The 25,650-nt window shown below is 42.2% G+C and overlaps 2 protein-coding genes across 5 annotated transcripts; both read left to right on the plus strand.

Annotated features, from left to right (window-relative positions):
• Positions 1 to 4,198: 4,198 nt before the first annotated feature.
• On the plus strand, positions 4,199 to 11,376 carry LOC115202665 (C-type mannose receptor 2-like). The gene is made up of 5 exons (XM_029766740.1): positions 4,199 to 4,235; positions 5,752 to 5,913; positions 6,186 to 6,635; positions 8,282 to 8,638; positions 10,888 to 11,376. The coding sequence occupies exons 1-5, from the start codon at positions 4,199 to 4,201 to the stop codon at positions 10,893 to 10,895; spliced, it is 1,014 nt and encodes a 337-aa protein (XP_029622600.1). The 3' UTR covers positions 10,896 to 11,376.
• Positions 11,377 to 14,872: 3,496 nt separating this feature from the next.
• Positions 14,873 to 25,650, plus strand: LOC115204648 (macrophage mannose receptor 1-like). 4 transcript variants are annotated; one of them, XM_029770348.1, is made up of 6 exons: positions 14,873 to 15,198; positions 18,343 to 18,463; positions 20,884 to 20,922; positions 21,514 to 21,912; positions 22,107 to 22,463; positions 22,561 to 25,650. In XM_029770348.1, exons 3-6 carry the CDS (start codon positions 20,886 to 20,888, stop codon positions 22,563 to 22,565), a joined length of 798 nt encoding a protein of 265 aa, XP_029626208.1. In that variant the 5' UTR covers positions 14,873 to 15,198; positions 18,343 to 18,463; positions 20,884 to 20,885; the 3' UTR covers positions 22,566 to 25,650. The 4 variants fall into 4 exon arrangements, with proteins under 4 accessions (XP_029626208.1, XP_029626209.1, XP_029626207.1 ...); XM_029770349.1 differs by lacking the exon at positions 18,343 to 18,463; XM_029770347.1 differs by lacking the exon at positions 14,873 to 15,198 and having other exon boundaries at positions 18,023 to 18,463.

The raw sequence follows: 25,650 nt of genomic DNA on the forward strand, positions 1-25,650 counted from the left end.
ACAGTTCCATCAGGTACATAGAAAAAAACGGAAAACAACTACCCACAAAACCCAAAGGAAAAACAAGCTGCCTAAGTATGGCTTCCAATCAGAGACAACGAAAAACTCCTGCCTCTGATTGGAAACCATACCCGGCCAAAACACGGAAAAACAACACATAGAAATAGAAAAACACAAAAACCCACACAAAACAACCCCCTGCCACGCCCTGACCAATTTACTATGGCAAATTACCTCTTTACCTGGACAGGACGTGACAGTACCCCCCCCCCCCCCTCCTGTGCTACACCCAGACCGTCTGCCAATCCTCCAGCTACGGAGGTGGCTCCGGCTCCGGGCGTAGCCCCCGTTCTGCCCGCAGATCCCTCTGCTTCTGGAACCCTGACCTGTGGATCATTACCAGAGGTTCTGCGCTGCCGACCACCGCTGAAGGCTCTGGGTTGCAGACCACCGCTGAAGGCTCTGGGTTGCAGACCACCGCTGAAGGCTCTGGGCCGCAGAACACCGCTGACGGCTCTGGGTTGCAGACCCCCGCAGAAGGCTCCGGGCTGAGGAGCGTCGCCGGAGGCTCCGGGCTGAGGAGCGTCGCCGGAGACTCCGGGCTGGAGAGCGTCTCTGTAGGTTCCGGACTGGGGACCTTCGCTGCAGGCTCCGTGCCATGGATCATCACTACTGGTTCTGCGTCATGGATCATCACTGGAGGCTTGTGCCATGGATCATCACTGGAGGCTCCGGGCCATGGATCATCACTGGAGACTTGTGCCATGGATCATCACTGGAGGCTTCGTGCCATGGATCATCCCTACAGGCTCCGGGCCATTTATCCTCACTGGAGGCTTCGTGCCATGGATTATCGCTGGAGGCTTCGGACCATTGATCATCACTGGAGGCTTCCTATGGGGAGCTGGAACCGGTCTCACCAGACTGGGGAGACGCACTGAGGACCGCGTGCTCAAAGCAGGCACCGGCCGTACTGGGCTATAGAGGCGTACTGGAGGAAGAGTGCGAGAAGCAGGCACAGGACGTACTAGGCTATGGTGGCGCACTGGAGGGAGAGTGCGCGGAGCAGGCACAGGGTACACTGGGCCTTGGAGGCGCACTGGATGGCTGGCGCTTAGGGCTGGCACAACCCGTCCTGGCTCGATGTTGATTATAGCCCGGCAAGGGCGAAGCGCTGGTACAGGACGAACTGGGCCGTGCTGGTGTATGGGGGTACCGTGCGTAGAGCAGGTGCAGGATAACCTGGGCCGAAGAGACGCACTGGAGACCAGATACGTTGAGCCGGTGCTCTTCTCCCTGGCTGCCGGCCAACTCTAGCACGGCAACGGTGAGGAGCTGGCACCGAGCGCACCGGGCTGAGAGTGAGCATGGGCAACATCGTGCGCACCACCGCATAACACGGTGCTTCTACCGTCACTCGCTCCCCACGGTAAGCACGGGGAGTTGGCTCAGGTCTTAACCTCGCCTTCGCCAATCTACCCGTGTGCCCCCACAAAAAATGTTTTTGCCGCTGCCTCTCGACCTCCAGTTGCTTGCCAAGCTGTTCCTCCCAGGATCGCCGTTTCGCCCTCGCTGCCTCTACCTGTTCCCATGGGAGGCGATCCCTTCCGGCCTGGACCTCCTCCCACATCCAGGATCCTTTGCCATCCAGGATCTCCTCCCAGGTCCACTCCTCTGAATCATACTGCTTGGTCCGTTGGTGGTGGGTAGTTCTGTCACAGGAGTTGTTGAAAGGGGACCAAGGCGCAGCGTGTAAAGTGCTCATATTTCTTTTATTTATGATAAACACTTAAACAAAATAACAAAAACGACAGCCAACAGTTCCATCAGGTACATAGAAAAAAAACAGAAAACAACTACCCACAAACCCCAAAGGAAAACAGGCTGCCTAAGTATGGCTTCCAATCAGAGACAACGAAAGACTCCTGCCTCTGATTGGAAACCATACTCGGCCAAAACACGTAAAAATAACACATAGAAATAGAAAAACACAAAAACCCACACAAAACAACCCCCTGCCACGCCCTGACCAATTTACTATGGCAAATTACCTCTTTACCTGGACAGGACGTGACAGTACCCCCCCCCCCCTCCTGTGCTACACCCAGACCGTCTGCCAATCCTCCAGCTACGGAGGTGGCTCCGGCTCCGGGCGTAGCCCCCGTTCTGCCCGCAGATCCCTCTGCTTCTGGAACCCTGACCTGTGGATCATTACCAGAGGTTCTGCGCTGCCGACCACCGCTGAAGGCTCTGGGTTGCAGACCACCGCTGAAGGCTCTGGGTTGCAGACCACCGCTGAAGGCTCTGGGCCGCAGAACACCGCTGACGGCTCTGGGTTGCAGACCCCCGCAGAAGGCTCCGGGCTGAGGAGCGTCGCCGGAGGCTCCGGGCTGAGGAGCGTCGCCGGAGACTCCGGGCTGGAGAGCGTCTCTGTAGGTTCCGGACTGGGGACCTTCGCTGCAGGCTCCGTGCCATGGATCATCACTACTGGTTCTGCGTCATGGATCATCACTGGAGGCTTGTGCCATGGATCATCACTGGAGGACGTGACATCCCTATTGTTCTACAATGTAGAAAATAGTAAAAATGAAGAAAAACCCTTGAATGAGTAGGTGGTGACAGATAGTGTATAGTTTATAATTAAAAAAAATTCAGATAACTTTTGACAGATAGTGTTTAGTTTATTTAGAACTCACACATGAGAAGGTTAATTATAATTCTCACAATAATTAACATTTCCTGTTTCTGTATGATTCTTTTCTTGCTGTAAAAAACTGATTTAATTAAAATCCTACATCTGTGTGTGTGTGTGTGTGTGTGTGTGTGTGTGTGTGTGTGTGTGTGTGTGAGTGTGTGAGTGTGTGAGTGTGTGAGTGAGTGAGTGAGTGAGTGAGTGAGTGAGTGAGTGAGTGAGGGAGAGAGAGAGAGAGAGAGAGAGTGAGGGAGAGAGAGAGAGAGAGAGAGACCAGTGTTGTGTTAGTATTTACATGTGTGCTGCAAGTGTTCCTTCAGGTTTTGTTTTCTTTAACCAGTCATTTGCATGTTTCTATGAGGACAAAATAAGAATAAACAACCAATAGAGATGCCATTCATCCCTACATCATGACATCACTACAGTATGAAGTTGGGTAGCAGGAAGTACAGGTGTTGAAATGCACCTGTACAACATCCACTTGTGCTAGAGGTGACAGAACCATTCTGAGAGAGAGAGAGAGAGAGAGAGAGACAGAGAGAGAGAGAGAGACAGAGACAGAGAGAGAGACAGAGACAGAGACAGAGACAGAGAGAGAGAGAGACAGAGACAGAGACAGAGACAGAGAGAGAGAGAGAGAGAGAGAGAGAGAGAGACAGAGACAGAGACAGAGACAGAGAGAGAGAGAGAGAGAGAGAGAGAGAGACAGAGAGAGAGAGAGAGAGAGAGACAGAGACAGAGACAGAGACAGAGAGAGAGACAGAGACAGAGACAGAGACAGAGACAGAGACAGAGACACAGAGAGAGAGAGAGAGAGAGAGAGAGAGAGAGAGACAGAGACAGAGACAGAGACAGAGACAGAGACAGAGAGAGAGAGAGAGAGAGAGAGAGAGAGAGAGAGAGAGAGAGAGAGAGAGAGAGAGAGAGAGAGAGAGAGAGAGAGAGAGAGAGATCTGGCAACAAAATAATACAACAACAAAGACAACATCTACAACAGGCAACACACATCAGGTAGGAGGATTTATCTAATATCTCTGCATGTACGCCTGTTGAAAGAATAAAGTTCCACACATTTAGTGAATGAGTATTATTATTTATTAAAGACTTATTGGTCATGTTTATAAATATATATTTTTGAAAACCAGAAAATACTAGCCTGGATGTGCATACTGTGCATGAAATAAGTTGTGTGATTTAATATGTGACATGCTCCTTCAAACAGTGATTATAGACAGCTTATTTACAAATTAATACTGGAAAACTTTATGTTTGTGTTTTCAGTCATTATTATTCATAACACTTAATGCATCTGTAACATGTCACCATGTTGTTGGTAGAAGATCTAGTTAACATCTGTAACATGTCACCATGTTGTTGGTAGAAGATCTAGTTAACATCTGTAACATGTGACCATGTTGTTGGTAGAAGATCTAGTTAACATCTGTAACATGTCACCATGTTGATAGAAGATCCAGTTGACATTTGTTTTCCCTCCAATCTCCAAGGATGGACCTGCCTCTGTTCCTCGTCCTTGTTTTCTCAGGTAAGTGTTCATTTCTGTACGTGTGTTCATGTGTGTTTGTGTCTGTCTCCACAGGGCTGCCTATCCTCCCCTCATAATGTTGGTTTGTTCTCCACAGGGCTGTCTATCCTCCCCTCATAATGTTGGTTTGTTCTCCACAGGGCTGTCCATCCTCCCCTCATAATGTTGGTTTGTTCTCCACAGGGCTGTCTATCCTCCCCTCATAATGTTGGTTTGTTCTCCACAGGGCTGTCCATCCTCCCCTCATAATGTTGGTTTGTTCTCCACAGGGCTGTCTATCCTCCCCTCATAATGTTGGTTTGTTCTCCACAGGGCTGTCCATCCTCCCCTCATAGTGTTGGTTTGTTCTCCACAGGGCTGTCCATCCTCCCCTCATAATGTTGGTTTGTTCTCCACAGGGCTGTCCGTCCTCCCCTCATAGTGTTGGTTTGTTCTCCACAGGGCTGTCTATCCTCCCCTCATAATGTTGGTTTGTTCTCCACTGGGCTGCCTATCCTCCCCTCATAATGTTGGTTTGTTCTCCACAGGGCTGTCTATCCTCCCCTCATAATGTTGGTTTGTTCTCCACAGGGCTGTCCGTCCTCCCCTCATAATGTTGGTTTGTTCTCCACAGGGCTGTCCATCCTCCCCTCATAATGTTGGTTTGTTCTCCACAGGGCTGTCCGTCCTCCCCTCATAATGTTGGTTTGTTCTCCACAGGGCTGTCCGTCCTCCCCTCATAATGTTGGTTTGTTCTCCACAGGGCTGTCCGTCCTCCCCTCATAATGTTGGTTTGTTCTCCACAGGGCTGTCTATCCTCCCCTCATAATGTTGGTTTGTTCTCCACAGGGCTGTCTATCCTCCCCTCATAATGTTGGTTTGTTCTCCACAGGGCTGTCCATCCTCCCCTCATAATGTTGGTTTGTTCTCCACAGGGCTGTCCATCCTCCCCTCATAATGTTGGTTTGTTCTCCACAGGGCTGTCTATCCTCCCCTCATAATGTTGGTTTGTTCTCCACAGGGCTGTCCATCCTCCCCTCATAATGTTGGTTTGTTCTCCACAGGGCTGTCCATCCTCCCCTCATAATGTTGGTTTGTTCTCCACAGGGCTGTCCATCCTCCCCTCATAGTGTTGGTTTGTTCTCCACAGGGCTGTCCATCCTCCCCTCATAATGTTGGTTTGTTCTCCACAGGGCTGTCCATCCTCCCCTCATAGTGTTGGTTTGTTCTCCACAGGGCTGTCCATCCTCCCATCATAATGTTGGTGTGTTCTCCACAGGGCTGTCTATCCTCCCCTCATAATGTTGGTTTGTTCGCCACAGGGCTGTCCATCCTCCCCTCATAATGTTGGTTTGTTCTCCACAGGGCTGTCTATCCTCCCCTCATAATGTTGGTTTGTTCTCCACAGGGCTGTCTATCCTCCCCTCATAATGTTGGTTTGTTCTCCACAGGGCTGTCCGTCCTCCCCTCATAATGTTGGTTTGTTCTCCACAGGGCTGTCCATCCTCCCCTCATAATGTTGGTTTGTTCTCCACAGGGCTGTCCATCCTCCCCTCATCCCTCCCTCATCAGTTCCACTTTTTGAACATGACAAAGACCTGGACTGAAGCTCAGAGTTTCTGCAGACAGATCTACACTGACCTGGCCACCATAGATGACATGGCAGATATGAAGAAGCTCAATAACACAGTATCCGCTAGTTGGAGAGGAACAGCCTGGATAGGGCTGTATAACAACACCTGGAGGTGGTCTCTGGGAGACAGAGAGTTAGAGGGGGAGGGGTTTTGGGATGATCATCATCCAAATCATGATACCGAATCATTTTGTGTGTATATGTTGCTAAATGCGACTTGGCAAAATTATGACTGTAGTAAACAATTTTATTTTGTCTGCTATAATGGTGAGTTCCCCTGTCCATTTCCTCATCAATCAACAATGTTGTCAAATACCAAATAATTTTATTCAGATAAGAGATTCATATTTTTTTTTTTTTTTTTTACTATTTACAAACATTCATCTGTATTTGTATTTTGTTATATCTTATTTTTTTCCAAATAGAAACAAATGTGACCAATAAGTACATTCTCATCGCTGAACATAAGACTTGGAGTCAGGCTCAGCTCTACTGTCGGCAAAAACACACTGACCTGGCCAGCGTGAGGAACACAACAGAGAGGGACGCCATTAAGAGTATCTTACCTAAGGTCACTGATATCTACAGAGTGTGGATTGGCCTGAAGAAATCTCTTGGAGTCTGGAGGTGGTCCGACCAGAGTGGCTCCTCCTACAGGAATTGGGAAACATACAAGAAGAACAATGCAGATTATCAGAACGGAGAGATCTGTGGTGAAGTTACTTTCCCTTCTGGAGAGTGGAATTATCAGGGTTGTACCACCAACACTCATTTTATCTGCTATGATGGTGAGCCGCTGACAAACACTTTAACCTCTCTAGGGTATGTGGGACGAACTCGTCCCACCTACGTAACAGCCACTTCAATCCAGTGGCGCGATTTTTGAATCGTTAGAAATGCTATAACTTCAATTTCTCAAACATATGACTATTTTACAGCTATTTAAAGACAAGAATCTCGTTAATCTAACCCCACTGTCCGATTTCAAAAAGGCTTTACAACGAAAGCAAAACATTAGATTATGTCAGCAGAGTGCCCAGCCAGAAAAAATCTGACACCCATTTTTCAAGCTAGCATATCATGTCACATAAACCCAAACCACAGCTAAATGCAGCACTAACCTTTTATGATCTTCATCAGATGACACACCTAGGACATTGTGTTATACAATACATGCATGTCTGTTCAATCAAGTTCATATTTATATCAAAAACCAGCTTTTTACATTAGCATGTGACATTCAGAAAAAGCATAACCCCCGCAAACTTCCGGGGAATTTACTAACAGTTTGCTAAATTACTCACGATAAACGTTCACAAAAAGCATAACAATTATTTTAAGAATTATAGATACATTACTCCTCTATGCACTCGATATGTCCGATTTTAAAATAGCTTTTCGGATGAAGCACATTTTGCAATAATCTAAGTACATAGCCCGGCATTACAGGGCTAGCTATTTAGATACCCACCCAGGTCAGCCTCCACCAAAATCACATTTCCTATAAGAAAAATGTTCTTACCTTGCTTGTTCTTCATCAGAATACACTGCCAGGACTTCTACTTCAATAACAAATGTTGGTTTGGTCCCAAATAATCCATCGTTATATCCAAACAGCGACGTTTTGTTCGTGAGTTCTAGACACTATCAGAATGCTTCTTCACGGTCCCGCGCATGGCGCATTGGCGTGTCAAAAATGTCTAAATATTCCATTACCGTACTTCGAAGCATGTCAACCGCTGTTTAAAACCAATTTTTATGCCATTCAACTCGTAGATTAGTGATAATATTCCGACCGGGAGTATGCATGAGCCTAAACAGCCGAATAAAATTTCTCCTCGGGAGCGACTCGTGCACGCGCCTCATTCAAAGGTCCTCTGAGCATCCACTTACAAAAGGCGATAATCTGTTTCAGCCTGAGGCTCCCTCGTAAACCTTCAGGTTTTTCGCGGGCTCTGAGAGCCTATTGGAGCCCTGGGAATTGTCACGTTACAGCTAAGATCCTTATTTTTCAATAAAAAGATGCAAGACGCACGACTCCTTGTCAGACAGGGTACTTCCTGCTTGAAACCTTGTCAGGTTTTTGCCTGCCATAGGAGTTCTGTTATACTCACAGACACCATTCAAACAGTTTTAGAAAATTCAGAGTGTTTTCTATCCAAACCTGAACAATAATATGCATATTCTAGCTTCTGAGTTGGTGTAGGAGGCAGTTAAAAATGGGAACATATTTTTTCCAAAATTCTCAATACTGCCACCTAGCCCAGACAGGTTAAATCCTCAATAAAGACTTACATTTAACATCTGGTATTACCGTAATGTTGTGATGAGAAGGACTGAACAATAATGTACAAAAATGTAGGCCTTAGAATCAAAGTTAACTTCATATATTAATAAAATTATGAGTCTCTGTGTCCCCCTCTTGTTCCTCCAGATGAACTGGTCCTGGTCACAGAGAACAAGACGTGGTCAGAAGCCCTGTGGCACTGCAGAGACCTGGACATGGAGCTGGTGTCTGCCCACAACCAGAGCATCCAGCACTGGGTCCAACAAAGAGCCAAGAAGGCCTCCAGTCACTTTGTCTGGCTGGGCCTGAGGTACACCTGCACCCTGGACTTCTGGTTCTGGGTCAACGGAGAAGAGTCCTGCTACCACAACTGGGCTGATAGGGAGGGCTACAACACCAGCAAGGAGCAGTGTGGGAACACGGGGGCCATTCAGAGAGACGGGGGACAGTGGGTCGGCAAGGCTGAGAATGAGAGATTCAACTTCATCTGCAGCAAAAGTGATGGTGAGATTTGATCTCTTTTAATGCTGTCTTGTTGAGTTATTTTATATTTTTTTCTCTTTTACTTCTTTACCTTTGTAGCTCATTCTCTGTTTCTTGTCAAATGTATTTCCTGATGTTGTCTCTCTCTCTTTCTCTCTCTCTCTCTCTCTTTCTCTCTCTCTCTCGTCAAATGTATTTCCTGATATTCTCACACTATCTCACTCTCACTAAAAGCTGCACTGTTACAGCAACAGGTCACAAATTGTGCGGCTGTGATGGCACGCTATTGTATTTCACCCAAAGTGATATGAGAGTTTATTCAAATTGAATTTATTTTCAAATTCTTTGTGGGTCTGTGTCATCTGAGGGGAATATGTGTTTCTGATATGATCATACATTTGGCAGGGGTTAGGAAGTGCAGCTCAGTCTCCACCTCATTTTGTGGGCAGTGTGCACATAGCTTGCTTTCTCTTGAGAGCCAGGTCTGCCTATGGTGGCCTCTCTCAATAGCAAGGCTATGCTCACTTAGTCTGTATATAATCAAAGCTTTGCTTAATGTTGGGTCAGGCACGGTGGTCAGGTATTCTGCCACTGTGTACTCTGTGTTTAGGACCAAATAGCATTCTAGTTTGCTCAGTTTTTTGGTAAATTCTTACAAATATGTCAAATAATTAAATTACATTTTTCTCATGATTTGGTTGGGTCTAGTTGTGTCCTGGGGTTCTGTGGGGTCTGTTTGTGTTTGTGTTTCATTTCCTTGATATATATATATGTTGAAGAGGGTGGTGCTCAAGCTGCATCCCTGTCTCACCCCACGGCCCTGTGGAAAGACGTGTGTTTTTTGCCAATTTTAACTGCACACATGTTTGTGTACATGGATTTTATAATGTCTTCTGTTCTCCCCAGCACCGCTTTCCATCAATTTGTATAGCAGACCCTCATGCCAAATTGAGTCAAAAGCAGTTTTGAAATCGTCAATGCATGAGAAGACTTTGCCTTTGTTTTGGGTTGTTTGTCAATTAGGGTGTGCAGGGTGAATATGTGGTCTGTCTTACGGTAATTTGGTAAAAAAGCCAATTTGAAATTTGTGCAGTACATTGTTTTCACTGAAGAACAGTACGAGTCTGCTGTTAATGATAATGAAGATGATTTGCCCAAGGTTGCTTATGACGGATATCCTACGGTAATTACTGTGGTCAAATTTGTCTCCACTTTTATTGCTTGGGGTGATTAGTCCTTGGTTCCAAATATTGGGGAAGATGCCAGAGCAGAGGATGATGTTAAAGAGTTTGTATAGCCTTTTGGAATTTGTGGTCTGTATACTGCATTTCATATAGGATACCATCAACACTACAGGCCTTTTTGGGTTGGAGAGTTTGTATTCTCCATTTTGGATAGATAACTCTTCATGTTGTTTGTTTAGTGTTTTCCAATGTTCCCAGAAGTGATTAGATTATATGGATTCTTCAATTACATTGAGCTGATTTCTGACGTGCTGTTCCTTCTTTTTCCGTAGTGTATTTCTGTATTGTTTTAGGTGATTCACCATAGTGAAGGCGTAGGCTCTGGTTTTCTGGGTCTTTATGTTTTTGGTTGGATGGGTTTCTCAGTTTCTTTCTCAGGATTTAGCTTTTGATCAAACCATTTGTCATTATTTGTTAAACTTCTTAGGTTGTCTGCTTGACATTTTTTGATTCGATAGGGAAGCTGGAAGGTCAAAGCTATCTAGGTTTTCTACTGCCAAATTTCCAAGTTTCACTATTACAGTGAAATGTTTTGTCCAGGTTGATGTCTAAAAGGGATAGGATTTGTTCTTGCCTTCTACACTACTTTCCATCCATCTATAGCATTTCTTAATATTGTTCAGTTTCTTTGGCTTTGATGCCTCATGATTGAGTTTTGCTATTTTCAAGTAGACTGTGATTTTGCTGTGATCTGATAGGGGTAAGTGGGATGGCTTGAGAGACTCTGGGTTGAGGACAGTGATAAAGTAATACTATTGACTATGTACAGACCCAGTGTACGACAGAGCTGCAGAAAATGTGACCCATTTTTGTCCATTTCCTTTTCCCTTCCCTGTTTCAAACCTGGTAGTTTGGTGGTTGGGACTACTAGCTCCCTGTAACTTAGAGGGTAACCATAGGGTCCATCTCTCTCTCTCTCTCTCTCTCTCTCTCTCTCTCTCTCTCTCTCTCTCTCTCTCTCTCTCTCTCTCTCTCTCTCTCTCTCTCTCTTGCTTACAGTAATCTTTCCTTTGTTCACTAATCTAGATTACTAGGACCAGACCCTGTTCTGTAGACCAGCTGAACCCTACAGCCCAGAATGTTCCAGACCCTGCTCTGTAGACCAGCTGAACCCTACAGACCAACACATTGTTCCAGACCCTGCTCTGTAGACCAGCTGAACCCTACAGTCCAGAATGTTCCAGACCCTGTTCTGTAGACCAGCTGAACCCTACAGTCCAACACATTGTTCCAGACCCTGCTCTGTAGACCAGCTGAACCCTACAGTCCAACACAGTGTCCCAGACCCTGCTCTGTAGACCAGCTGAAGCCTACAGTCCAGAATGTTCCAGACCCTGCTCTGTAGACCAGCTGAACCCTACAGTCCAACACATTGTCCCAGACCCTGCTCTGTAGACCAGCTGAACTCTACAGTCCAGAATGTTCCAGATATACTCAGACTTACATCATATAAGGTGATGGATACTCATTTCTTGAAAAATATATTTTTATTTATTTACGGTGAACTGCAGAAGTATTGGGACAGTGACAAATGTTTAGTTGTTTTGGCTCTGTACTCCAGCACTTTGGATTTGAAATGATTCAACTGTGAGTTTGAAGTGCAGACTGTCAGCTTTAATTTGAGGGTTTTTCATCCATACTGAGTGAACCATTACAGCTCTTACAGAACTTTATACATAGTCCCTCCCATTTTAGGGGACCAAATGTATAGAGACAAATTTACTTATGTGTGTAATAATGTAGTCAAAAGGTCAGTATTTGGTCCCATATTCATAGCACGCAATTTTTACATCTGGCTTGGGACTTTAAAAACCTGTTGGATGCATTAGCTGTTTGTTTTGGTTGTTTCAGATTATTTTGTGCCCAATGGAAATGAATAGTAAATAATGTACAGTGTCATTTTGGAGTAACTTTTATTGTAAATAAGAATATAATATGTTTGTTTCGAAACACGTCTACATTAATGTGGATGCAAACATTATTAAGGAAATTCAACAATAATGGTGAGTGAGAAAGTTACAGACACACAAAATTACTGACTGTCTGCACTTTAACCTCATGGACATTGTATTATTTAAGATCCAAAGTGCTGGAGTACAGAGCCGGAAGACCACACATAGCGTCACTGTCCCGATACTGTTGGAGCTCACTGGAAATAAAACATAGAGCTACATAGAGCTCACTGGACATGCCCTGGCACCACAGGAAGCCTATCATCGATTTGATAGGCAGCCACATAGACATGTCGCATAGAGTTACATAGAGCTCACTGGAAATAAAACATAAAGCTACATAGAGCTCACTGGAAATAAAACATGGCGCTACATAGAGCTCACTGGAAATAAAACATGGCGCTACATAGAGCTAACTGGAAATGAAACAGAGCTCACTGGAAAAACATAGAGCTACATAGTGCTCACTGTATATAGCCTCGTAATTGTTATTTTTATTGTGTTACTTTTTATTATTTTACTATTTTTGCTTTAGTTTATTTAGTACCATTTTCCTTAACTCTATCTTGAACTGATATTTGATATTATATAAGGAGATGGATACAGGATTTTATAATAACATATTTTATATTATACTCTAGTAATGTAATATTATCATACCATACTGTTGTTTCCATAATTACTTGCTACACTTGTTGATGTTAATGAATGTTAAAGGTTAGCCTTTAGTTGTTCTCAATGTTCAGTTGTTTTATTTATTTTCCATTACAACTTGCTTTCACTGTTTCCAGAGTATATTTCACTTATTCATTATTTTATCTAGACCATTAATTGCATTCCATTATAGAAGTATTTTAAGGTTTTTTGAGTTGTTTTAAATATATTGTACCAGCAGTCATTTTTCTATGATATTAGTGTGTACCATTTAAATGATTGTATCTGTTCTGGTGCTGGTGGTGGAGTCTTCATTTAAAGGGGCAATCTGTGACAGGGGGCATCTGTTTTAAAAAATTTTATTCATGAAATGTACCCATCCGGGGTCTGCACCTTTGGGGGGGGGGGGGTAGTGTCACATATCCATGAATGTACCCATTCATTCTTGAAGTATATGAATCATAAATGCCTCATGAGCTTAATTCAGCTGTCATGTCCCATCAGAACCCAAAATATAAACATGTTTTATTCCATTGTTTGTAAACAATGTAATTGTAAACAAACACTTTTTAGCCTCAAAAACATAGTTTAAACTATAATGTTAATATCATGGGTGGTCATCCTGTATAGTCTCAGAAACATAGTTTAAACTATAATGTTGATATCATGGATGGTCATCCTGTAAAGTCTCAGAAACATAGTTTAAACTATAATGTTGATATCATGGATGGTCATCCTGTATAGCTTCAGAAACATAGTTTAAACTATAATGATGATATCATGGATGGTCAGTCCTTTTGTATTTTGTTGTGTCTATTAATGTCTATCTCCATCCTAAAGATCTTCCCAAAACAGTGGTGGGGATAACACTTTGTTAATGGTTGAAATGCAGATTGCCCCTTTAAATATTTGACTATGGTATATTCACCCTTTACGCAGTAAAAAAATAAAATAATAATAAAGTTATGAAAATGCCTCTAGTTTGTTTAGTTTTTTCTTTGATACATATTTCAAGAAACAGAGGAAAGAATAGAAGGGATTTTGATAAGGGTGTTAGACCTGACCTCAGATCATCAGTAAGTCAGTAGGACCACTGTCTACTGTTGTATACAGGGTGTTAGACCTGACCTCAGATCATCAGTAAGTCAGTAGGACCACTGTCTACTGTTGTATACAGGGTGTTAGACCTGACCTCAGATCATCAGTAAGTCAATAGGACCACTGTCTACTGTTGTATACAGGGTGTTAGACCTGACCTCAGATAATCAGTAAGTCAGTAGGACCACTGTCTACTGTTGTATACAGGGTGTTAGACCTGACCTCAGATCATCAGTAAGTCAATAGGACCACTGTCTACTGTTGTATACAGGGTGTTAGACCTGACCTCAGATCATCAGTAAGTCAATAGGACCACTGTCTACTGTTGTATACAGGGTGTTAGACCTGACCTCAGATCATCAGTAAGTCAGTAGGACCACTGTCTACTGTTGTATACAAGGTGTTAGACCTGACCTCAGATCATCAGTAAGTCAATAGGACCACTGTCTACTGTTGTATACAGGGTGTTAGACCTGACCTCAGATCATCAGTAAGTCAATAGGACCACTGTCTACTGTTGTATACAGGATGTTAGACCTGACCTCAGATCATCAGTAAGTCAATAGGATCACTGTCTACTGTTGTATACAGGGTGTTAGACCTGACCTCAGATCATCAGTAAGTCAATAGGATCACTGTCTACTGTTGTTGTAGGACCTGGCTTCAGATAATAGAAAAAGAATAACTGAGATCCACGGTTTATAATCGGTCCACTCTGATGGTAAATAAACTTTATTAACATATAAATCAATCCAATTAAATTCAGTCAACAAATTAATCATCAACGCAACAAATCAACTAATCAATACAATTAATCAATTAACAAATTAAGCAGGCAATCAATCTTATCAACATGTCCAATTAACAAATCAAGCAATCAAATGACCAATTAACCAACCAATCAATCAATCAATTGATCAATCACTGTACGTTGTATGAGAAAACAACATCTAAGCACAGTGTATATTTTCACATCATGTAAACATGTGATCCAATACTAATTAGGATGAACATTAGCAATTTGAATTCATCACCATTAATAAAATATAGAGATTTAACTTAATTTGCAACTAAAGCATTCGAATCGTGTTGCGGGCTTTGGTTTTTCCATGTATATTTTGAGGTTGGACTTTAGCACGTATAGCACGTTAGCACGTTGGGTGCACCGATTGGTGTCACCTCGTTAGTCAGTACGTGTTACACCTGTGCTTTCTTGTCCATCTTGTCAGTGGGAAGGTGTTTCAGCTGTGCTGGCCTACGTTCTATTTAACAGTGGCTGGCCCAATTCTCTTTAGTTGGCACTCTCTATGTTATTTCTAGAAAAACAAACTTTACCTGATCTTCCCTGTTTTTCTTTTTGCTCCACTTTTTGGTTTGCTTCCTGTTTTTAAGTTTGGTGTGGGTTTTTATTTTGTTTACCTTTGTTTACTTTCAGTGGACTCCGCCATGAGTGTCTTTCAGAGCCACTCCTAAACCCCAACCTGTTCCGGTTTATGGTTTGTCAGTGACTTTGTTAGTTCCCCCTTCTGTTTGAGCGACATTATTTGGTTTTCTAGCTGAGGAACGTAACAACCGATTAGTTGATTATAGACTTTCCACCACTACGAAGAATCACATTTGGCATATCCTCTAAGTAAGTATCACACAGTTACATTATTGATGAATCAAATAACTAATACATGAACTGTTTAAAAACAAAAGTTAATCATTAAAATGAAATAATGTAAAGTGTTTGTTGAACTCCAAATTAACTGTTACAAACAAACTAAAAGTTCAACTTAAATATTAAAACCTGTTGAGGCCAGGGGGCAGGATCTTATCCCGGTATTGGGATTCATTGTCATGTGACCATGGCGGGGAATTCAAAACTGCAAGAGTAATCATTTCAAATAATCAAATAATCAACTATTTTCCTCCATTTGAAAGATATATCTCCTAAATCTAACCACGCTGTCCGATTTTCAGAGGCTTTACGGAGAATGCATAAAGTTAGGTTATGTTAGGAGAGTACATTGACAATAGCTGCGTGTAATGTTTAGCCAATTCAAAGAAGGGCATCAACAGACAGAAAACTAGCTAGAATTATGCACTTACCTTTGACAATCTGCATCAGATGACACTCATAGGACATTATGTTATACAATACATGCATTTTTAGTTCCATCAAGTTCATATTTATATCCAAAAACAGCATTTACAGTCGCGGTGAAATTCAGAATTTTTTTCGGCTCGAATGCTCCCAGTGAATCCAGCATTACAAATCACGGAATTACTATTCGAAAACATTGGTAAATTCTAATATTGTCTTTCAAAGAATAATATATTATCATCTCGTAATTGCTACCGAATGGCCAGATCTCAAAATAACTTTACTGGGAAATCACATTTTGCAATGAACTGGGTACTATGCTAACAACAACAAGCTAAGCTATAAGCTAAGCTATAAGCTAAGCTAAGCTAAGCTACGCTATACAGTTAGCATTAGCATCATCTAATATCGATAATAACATTCTAAATATCCCCTTACCTTTGATTATCTCCATCAGAAGGCGCTGCCAGGGATCCCAGGTCCAGAACAAATGTGGTTTCTTTTGACAAAGTTCATAATTTATGTCCAAATAGTTAGCGTTCAGTAGGCTCCCACAAAATGAGGTGGGCAGTGTAAAGTCACGCCGAAAAGCTAAAAAAAACCTAGTAAATAATCTATTTATGTATGTTCAAACATGTCAAACGTTGTTTAGCATTAATCTTTTGGTCCATTTTTAATGTGAAACATCAGTAAACATCAGTAATATTTTCACACAACCTATCAAGTGTCTAGAATAAACGATTATGACAAAGACACTCTTCTCAGATTTATGCGCAGGCGCAAAAAATGAAGTGATGACGTGTCAACTTACAAGCATTCTAATTCGGTCTGTATTCATCACAGATGCTTCAAACAACTTTCTAAAGATCGTTGACATCTAGTGGAAGCCGTAGGAGTTGCGAACTGAATCCTTTCTCACTATGGTATCTATAAAACAATGACACTAAATAGTACAGTCACAAAATTCACATTTTTTTTTTTTTATCTATTTTTCACAGGTTTTTGCCTGCAATATGAGTTTTGTTATACTTACAGACACCATTCAAACTGTTTTAGAAAATTCAGAGTGTTTTCTATCCAAACCTGAACAATAATATGCATATTCCAGCTTCTGAGTTGGTGTAGGAGGCAGTTAAAAATGGGCACATATTTTTTTCTAAAATTCTCAATACTGCCCCCTAGCGTCTGACAAATATACCTTATAAAATTGCATTGCAATTATGGAAACAATAACAGTGTAAATGTAGCTCAGTTGTTAGCATAGCTGCAGGAAGTAGTGGTACAGGGTCGTTCTCACTACCCTCTGTAGTGCCTTGCGGTCGGAGGCCGAGCAGTTGCCATACCAGGCAGTGATGCAACCAGTCAGGATGCTCTCGATGGTGCAGCTGTAGAACCTTTTGAGGATCTGAGAACACATGCCAAATCTGTTCAGTCTCCTGAGGGGGAATAGGTTTTGTCGTGCCCTCTTCACGACTTTCTTGGTGTGCTTGGAGTTTGTTGGTGATGTGGACACCAAGGAACTTGAAGCTCTCAATCTGCTCCGCTGCAGCCCTGTCGATGAGAATGGGGGGTGGGGTGCTCCGTCCTCTTTGTCCTGTACTCCACAAAAATCTCTTTTGTCTTGATCATGTTGATGGAGAGGTTGTTGTCCTGGCACCTCACGGCCAGGTCTCTGACCTCCTCACTATAGGCTGTCTCGTTGTTGTCGGTGATCAGGCCTACCACTGTGTCATCGGCAAATTTAATGATGGTGTTGGAGTCGTGCCTGGTCGTGCAGTCATGTGTGAACAGGAAGTACAGGAGGGGGCTGAGCATGCTCCCTGAAGGGCCCCTGTGTTGAGGATCAGCGTGGCGGATGTGTTGTTACCTACCCTTACCACCTGGGGGTGGCCCGTCAGGAAGTCCAGGATCCAGTTGCAGAGGGAGGTGTTTAGTCCCAGGGTCCTTAGCTTATTGATAAGCTTTGAGGGCACTATGGGGTTGAATGGTGAGCTGTAGTCAATGAAAAGCATTCTCACATAGGTGTTCCTTTTTCGATAGTTGTCAAGTAGCGAAGGATCTCCACCTTTCAGGAGAGGCAGTACAAAAGCAGATTTCCATAACTTGGGGATTTCGTTAACGTCAAGCATGAGGTTAAAAATACATGTTAAGAGGGGAGCAATGATGTCTACAGGTAGGTGTAGGAGGCAGGGGTCTAGTTCAAGGGATTTGCTTTTAGACGTTTCCACTTCCACTTCACAATAACAGCACTTACAGTTGACCTGGGAAGCTCTAGCAGGGCAAAAACGTGACGAACTGACTTGTTGGAAAGGTGGCATCCTATGACGGTGCGACATTGAAAGTCACTGAACTCTTCGGTAAGGTCATTCTAATGCGAATGTTTTTCCTGTGGAGTTTATGATTATTTTCCTGCTGTAAGAAACTGGTCCAATTAAGATCCTACATCTTTATATGTGTCTGAGAGAGAGAGCGAGAGAGAACAGTGTTGTGTTAGTATTTGCATGTGTGCTGCAGGTGTTCCTTCACATTTTGTTTTCTTTAACCAGTCTTTTTGTCTCTATGGAAATAAGACTGAACAACGAATAGAGATACTATTCATCCCTCCATCATGACATCACTACAATATGAAGTTGGGTAGCAGGAAGTACAAGTATAGTAATGCACCTGAATAACATTCACCTGTCCTAGAGGTGACAGAATCATTCGGAGAAAGAGAGAGAGAGAGAGAGAGAGAGAGGGAGAGAGAGAGATCTGACAACAAAATAATACAACCACAAAGACAACATCTACAACAGGCAACATACATCAGGTATGAGGATTTATCTAATATCTCTGCATGTACGCCTGTTGAAAGAATAAAGTTCCACACATTTTGATAATAAGTGTTATTAATTATTAAAGACTTATTGTTCATGTTTGTAAATATATATTTTTGAACACCAGAAAATACTAGCCTGGATATGCATACTGTGCATGAAATAAGTTGTGTGATTTAATATGTGAAATCCTCCTTCAAACAGTGATTATAGACAGCCTACATACTAATACAGCTTATATACTAATACAGCTTACATACTAATACTGGAACACTTTATGTTTGTGTTTTCAGTCATTATTATTCATAAAACTTAATGCATCTGTATCATGTCACCATGTTGGTAGAAGATCTAGTTAACATCTGTATCATGTCACCATGTTGTTGGTAGAAGATCTAGTTAACATCTGTATCATGTCACCATGTTGGTAGAAGATCTAGTTAACATCTGTAACATGTCACCATGTTGTTGGTAGAAGATCTAGTTAACATCTGTATCATGTCACCATGTTGTTGGTAGAAGATCTAGTTATCATCTGTAACATGTCACCATGTTGTTGGTAGAAGATCTAGTTAACATCTGTAACATGTCACCATGTTGGTAGAAGATCTAGTTAACATCTGTAACATGTCACCATGTTGTTGGTAGAAGATCTAGTTAACATCTGTAACATGTCATCATGTTGGTTGAAGATCTAGTTAACATCTGTAGCATGTCACCATGTTTTTGGTAGAAGTTCTAGTTAAAACCTCTTACATCTAGATGTTCCGCTAGCGGAACACCGCTCCAATATCCAATGAAAGGGCGTGGTGCGAATTACAAACTCCTCAAAAATCCAAAACTTAAATTTTTCAAACATATGACTATTTTACACCATTTTAAAGACAAGACTCTCCTTTATCTAACCACATTGTCCGATTTCAAAAACGCTTTACAACGAAAGCAAAACATTAGATTATGTCAGGAGAGTACCCAGCCAGAAATAATCAGACACCCATTTTTCAAGCTAGCATATAATGTCACAATAACCAAAACCACAGCTAAATGCAGCACTAACCTTTGATGATCATCATCAGACGACACTCCTAGGACATTATGTTATACAATACATGCATGTTTTGTTCAATCAAGTTCATATTTATATCAAAAACCAGCTTTTTACATTAGCATGTGACGTTCAGAACTAGCATACCCCCCGCAAACCTCCGGTGAATTTACTTAATTACTCACGATAAACATTCACAAAAAACATTATTTTAAGAATTATAGATACAGAACTCCTTTATGCAATCGCTATGTCCGATTTTAAAATAGCTTTTCGGTGAAAGCACATTTTGCAATATTCTGAGTAGATAGCCCGGCCATCATGGCTAGCTATTTTGACACCCACCAAGTTTGGCACTCACCAATGCACTCCCAGGACTTCTACTTCAACAACAAATGTTGGTTTGGTTCCAAATAATCCATAGTTATATCCAAATAGCTGCATTTGTTCTTGCGTTCAAGACACTATCCGAAGGGTGATGCGCCGGCGCGTATCGTGACAAAAAAATTCAAAATATTCCATTACCGTACTTCGAAGCATGTCAAACGCTGTTTAAAATACATTTTTATGCAATTTTTCTCGTAAAATAGCGATAATATTCCAACCGGGCGACGTTGTTTTCATTCAAAGACTGAAAATGTAAAATGGACTCTTCAGGTGCACGCGCACACCCGTTTCATTGTTCTCAGATCGACCACTATCCAAATGCGCTACTGTTTTTCAGCCAGGGACTGCAGAGTCATCATTCAACGTTCTGGCTCCTTCTGAGAGCCTATGGGAGTTAGAAAATGTCACGTTACAGCAGATATCCTCTGTTTTTGATAAAGAGGCTATAGAAGGCCAAGAAATGGTCAGAGAGGGCACTTCCTGTTTAGAATCTTCTCAGGTTTTGGCCTGCCATATGAGTTCTGTTATACTCACAGACACCATTCAAACAGTTTTAGAAACTTTAGGGTGTTTTCTATCCAAGTCAAACAATTATATGTATATTCTAGTTTCTGGGCAGGAGTAATAACCAGATTAAATCGGGTACGTTTTTTATCCGGCCGTGAAAATACTGCCCCCTATCCTAAACAGGTTAACATCTGTAACATGTCACCATGCTGTTGGTAGAAGATCTAGTTAACATCTGTAACATGTCACCATGTTGGTAGAAGATCTAGTTAACATCTGTAACATGTCACCATGTTGTTGGTAGAAGATCTAGTTAACATCTGTAACATGTCACCATGTTGTTGGTAGACGATCTAGTTAACATCTGTAGCATGTCACCATGTTGTTGGTAGAAGATCTAGTTAACATCTGTAGCATGTCACCATGTTGTTGGTAGAAGTACCAGTAAACGCTTGTTTTCCCTCCAATCTCCAGGGATGGACAAGCCTCTGTTCCTCCTACTTGTTTTCTCAGGTAAGTGTTCATTTCTGGTTTGTTCTCCACAGAGCTGTTTATCCTCCCCTCATAATGTTGGTTTGTTCTCCACAGGGCTGTCCATCCTCCCCTCATAGTGATGGTTTGTTCTCCACAGGGCTGTCCATCCTCCCCTCATAATGTTGGTTTGTTCTCCACAGGGCTGTCTATCCTCCCCTCATAATGTTGGTTTGTTCTCCACAGGGCTGTCCATCCTCCCCTCATAATGTTGGTTTGTTCTCCACAGGGCTGTCCATCCTCCCCTCATAATGTTGGTTTGTTCTCCACAGGGCTGTCTATCCTCCCCTCATAATGTTGGTTTGTTCTCCACAGGGCTGTCCATCCTCCCCTCATAATGTTGGTTTGTTCTCCACAGGGCTGTCCATCCTCCCCTCATAATGTTGGTTTGTTCTCCACAGGGCTGTCCATCCTCCCCTCATAATGTTGGTTTGTTCTCCACAGGGCTGTCTATCCTCCCCTCATAATGTTGGTTTGTTCTCCACAGGGCTGTCTATCCTCCCCTCATAATGTTGGTTTGTTCTCCACAGGGCTGTCTATCCTCCCCTCATAATGTTGGTTTGTTCTCCACAGGGCTGTCCGTCCTCCCCTCATCTCTCCCTCATCAGTTCCACTTTGTGAACACGAGAAAGACCTGGACTGAAGCTCAGAGTTTCTGCAGACAGAACTACACTGACCTGGCCACCATAGATGACATGGCAGATTTGAAGAAGCTCAATAACACAATAGCAGCTAGTTGGACAGAGCCAGTCTGGATAGGGCTGTATCTCAACAGATTTAGTCGGCCTGCAGTAGGGATTATAAATAAATCTCTTGGAGTCTGGTCTGACCAGAGTGGCTCCTCCTACAGAAACTGGGATTCACCCGAGCCGAATTGGGGAGATGATGTAGATTTCTGTGGTGAAGTAAAATCATCTGGAAAGTGGAACGATAAAGGATGTTCTCACGAACAACCCTTTATTTGCTACGATGGTGAGCTACTGACAAAAATCCACAATATAGATCTACATTTAACATTCAATATTACTGTGAAGTATTGAAGAGAGGGACTGAACATTTTGGGTATGGGGTGGTGGGTGGAGATGGGGGTGAATGTTCACTGAATAACAACAATTTTCCATAATGTGCTTAGCATGAGTCTCTGTGTCCCCCTCTTCTTCCTCCAGATGAACTGGTCCTGGTCACAGAGAACAAGACGTGGTCAGAAGCCCTGTGGCACTGCAGAGACCTGGACATGGAGCTGGTGTCTGCCCACAACCAGAGCATCCAGCACTGGGTCCAAAAGAGAGCCAAGATGGCCTCCAGTCTCTTCGTCTGGCTGGGCCTGAGGTACACCTGCACCCTGGACTTCTGGTTCTGGGTCAATGGAGAAGAGTCCTGCTACCACAACTGGGCTGATAGGGAGGGCTACAACACCAGCAAGGAGCAGTGTGGGAACACGGGGGCCATTCAGAGAGACGGGGGACAGTGGGTCGGCAAGGCTGAGAATGAGAGATTCAACTTCATCTGCAGCAAAAGTGATGGTGAGATTTGATCTCTTTATTTTGATGTGTTGAACCTCTACCCCTTTACCTCTCTCCCTCTCTTTAAATGTATTTCCTGGTATATTCTCTAATCCAGATTAGAACCAGACCCTGCTCTCTGTAGACCAGCTGAACCCTACAGTCCAGAATGTTCCAGACCCTGCTCTCTGTAGACCAGCTGAACCCTACAGTCCAGAATGTTCCAGACCCTGCTCTCTGTAGACCAGCTGAACCCTACAGTCCAGAATGTTCCAGACCCTGCTCTCTGTAGACCAGCTGAACCCTACAGTCCAGAATGTTCCAGAACCTGTTCTGTAGACCAGCTGAACCCTACAGTCCAGAATGTTCCAGAACCTGCTCTGTAGACCAGCTGAACTCTAGAGTCCAGAATGTTCCAGAACCTGCTCTGTAGACCAGCTGAACTCTACAGTCCAGAATGTTCCAGACCCTGCTCTGTAGACCAGCTGAACTCTACAGTCCAGAATGTTCCAGAACCTGCTCTGTAGACTAGCTGAACCCTACAGTCCAGAATGTTCCAGAACCTGCTCTGTAGACCAGCTGAACTCTACAGTCCAGAATGTTCCAGACGTTCTCACATTTACATTATATAAGGTGATGGATACAGGATATTTTCAATAATGTTACGTCGTTTATTATCATATTTTGTTTGAATATTTTAACACACTGTTATTGTTTCCATATTTACTTATTATAGTACCTGTTGATAATATCAATATCATGCTGTTACTGTTTCCATCCTGTACGTTTCTATTATAGTACCTGTTGATAATATCAATATCATGCTGTTACTGTTTCCATCCTGTATGTTTCTTAAAAACACTCATTATCCCATAAAAACACTAAGATTTGAAGGTCTTGAGTTGTTTACTACTCTATCAAGTGATAGATAATAATAATAATAATAACAATAATAATAACAGCCTTTTAGTAGACACTTGTATCTGAAGTGACTTATATTCATGTATGGATTTTACTTAGGGGTGGTCCCAGGAATCAAACCCACTCTTCTGGCATTGCAAGCACCCTGCTCTACCAACATTAGCCACAGGAAGTAGTTTGGGCTTAGGGTGGGTGCTGCAATATTTTGGTGACGGGTCACAACTTGTTTCTAAGTGAAAACTGAAATGGTCTATTCATTCGTTTTTAGTAGACACTCTTAATCAGATCAACTTACAGTAGTGAGTGGAAACATTTTAATACATTTAGGTACTGGTCCCACGTGGGAATCAAACACTCAACCCTACCATTGCAAGCACCATAACCTACAAACTGAGCCAGATCATCACATCACCACAAACCACTTGATGTCTCAATGTACTCAATTACTGGATTGTGTTGTTCTTCAAGCTGATGGAAAGTCTACAGGTACAAACCTAGATGTCCAGCCTCTGTACAATACACTAATGTACATTTACAGTAAGGATGGTCAGTTAATACTGCTCAAAAAGTGGTCGTTTTCCATGTTATTTGATCAATACAAATATTTTATTTGACGTGGATGTTTTGTGTCTTTGCCAATAATTTTGGACCTTTTTGGTGTAAATGTTTGATGACAGGGTTTTGTTCTTTCTGGATTCCATTAGAATGATGATCTCAGAGAAAGGGACAAGGCATCGACTCTTACAATTCAAACTGTCGAATCTTGCAAAATACTGATATTATTTATACAACTGCCTTTTATGCCAAAGTAGAGATGCTGAAAAATGTTTTATTTTGGTTTGTAAGGGGGTGACAACAACCTCAGCACCACTACTTCCTGCGGCTATGCTAACAACTGAGCTACATTTACACTGTTACTGTTTCCATAGTTACAATTATATTTTATATTTGTCATAGATGTTATTTAATATTTAAGTTGAACTTTTAGTTTGTAACAGTTAATTTGGAGTTTAACAAACACTTTACATTATTTCATTTTAATGTTATTAAACTTTTATTTTTAAACAGCTAATGTATTAGTTATTTGATTTATCAATAATCTAAATTGTGTGATACTTACTTAGAGGATATGCTAAATGTGATTCTTTGTAGTGGTGGAAAGTCTATATTCAACTAATCGGTTGTTACATTCCTCAGCTAGAAAACCAAATAATGTCACTCAAACAGAAGGGGGAAGTAACAAAGTCACTGACAAACCATAAAATGGAACAGGTTGGGGTTTAGGAGGGGCTCTGAAAGACACTCATGGCGGAGTCCACTGAAAGTTGCCTAGCAACAACAACTGGAAGCTAAAAGGCACCCACCATGAGTGCCCAAGAAGAGGTAAACAAAATAAAAAGCCACACCAAACTTAAAGACAGGAAGCGAATCATAAAGTGGAACAAAAAGAAAAACAGGGAAGATCAGGTAAAGTTTGTTTTTCTAGAAATAACATAGAGACTGCCAACTAAAGAGAATTGGAGCACTGGTCCAGCCACTCTTAAATAGAACGTGGGCCAGCACAGCTGAAACACCTTCCCACTAACGAGACGGACAAGAAAGCACAGGTGTAACACGTGCTTGTTATATCTAGCCTAGCTGTAGAAGAACGCACATCTGCACAGTTTCACGTTTAATGACATGTGCCACTCATTCTGACAACCCATTCATCCGTAAAGAAGCACACTGTCGTAAACCATAACAAAGTACAGTATGACGTACAGCACGTCGTACCATACATAACAGTACTGACTAACGAGGTGACACCAATCGGTGCGCCCAACGTGCTAACGTGCTATATGTGCTAAAGTCCAACCTCAAAACAAACATGGAAAAACCAAAGCCCGCAACACGATTCAAATGCTTTAGTTGCAAATTAAGTTAAACCTCTATATTTTATTAATGGTGATGAATTCAAATTGCTAATGTTCATCCTAATTAGTATCGGATCACATGTTTACTGTTTACATGATGTGAAAATATACACTGTGCTTAGATGTTGTTTTCTCATACAACGTACAGTGATTGATGAATTGATTGATTGGTTGGTTAATTGGTCATTTGATTGCTTGATTTGTTAATTGGACTTGTTGATTAAGTTGATTGCCTGCTTCATTTGTTAATTGATTAATTTTATTGATTAGTTGATTTGTTGCGTTGATGATTAATTTGTTGACTGAATTTTATTGGATTGATTGATTTATATGTTAATAAAGTTTATTTACCATCAGAGTGGACTGATTATAAA

Source organism: Salmo trutta, chromosome 12 (genome assembly GCF_901001165.1).
Source record: "Salmo trutta chromosome 12, fSalTru1.1, whole genome shotgun sequence".
NCBI lineage: Eukaryota > Metazoa > Chordata > Actinopteri > Salmoniformes > Salmonidae > Salmo > Salmo trutta.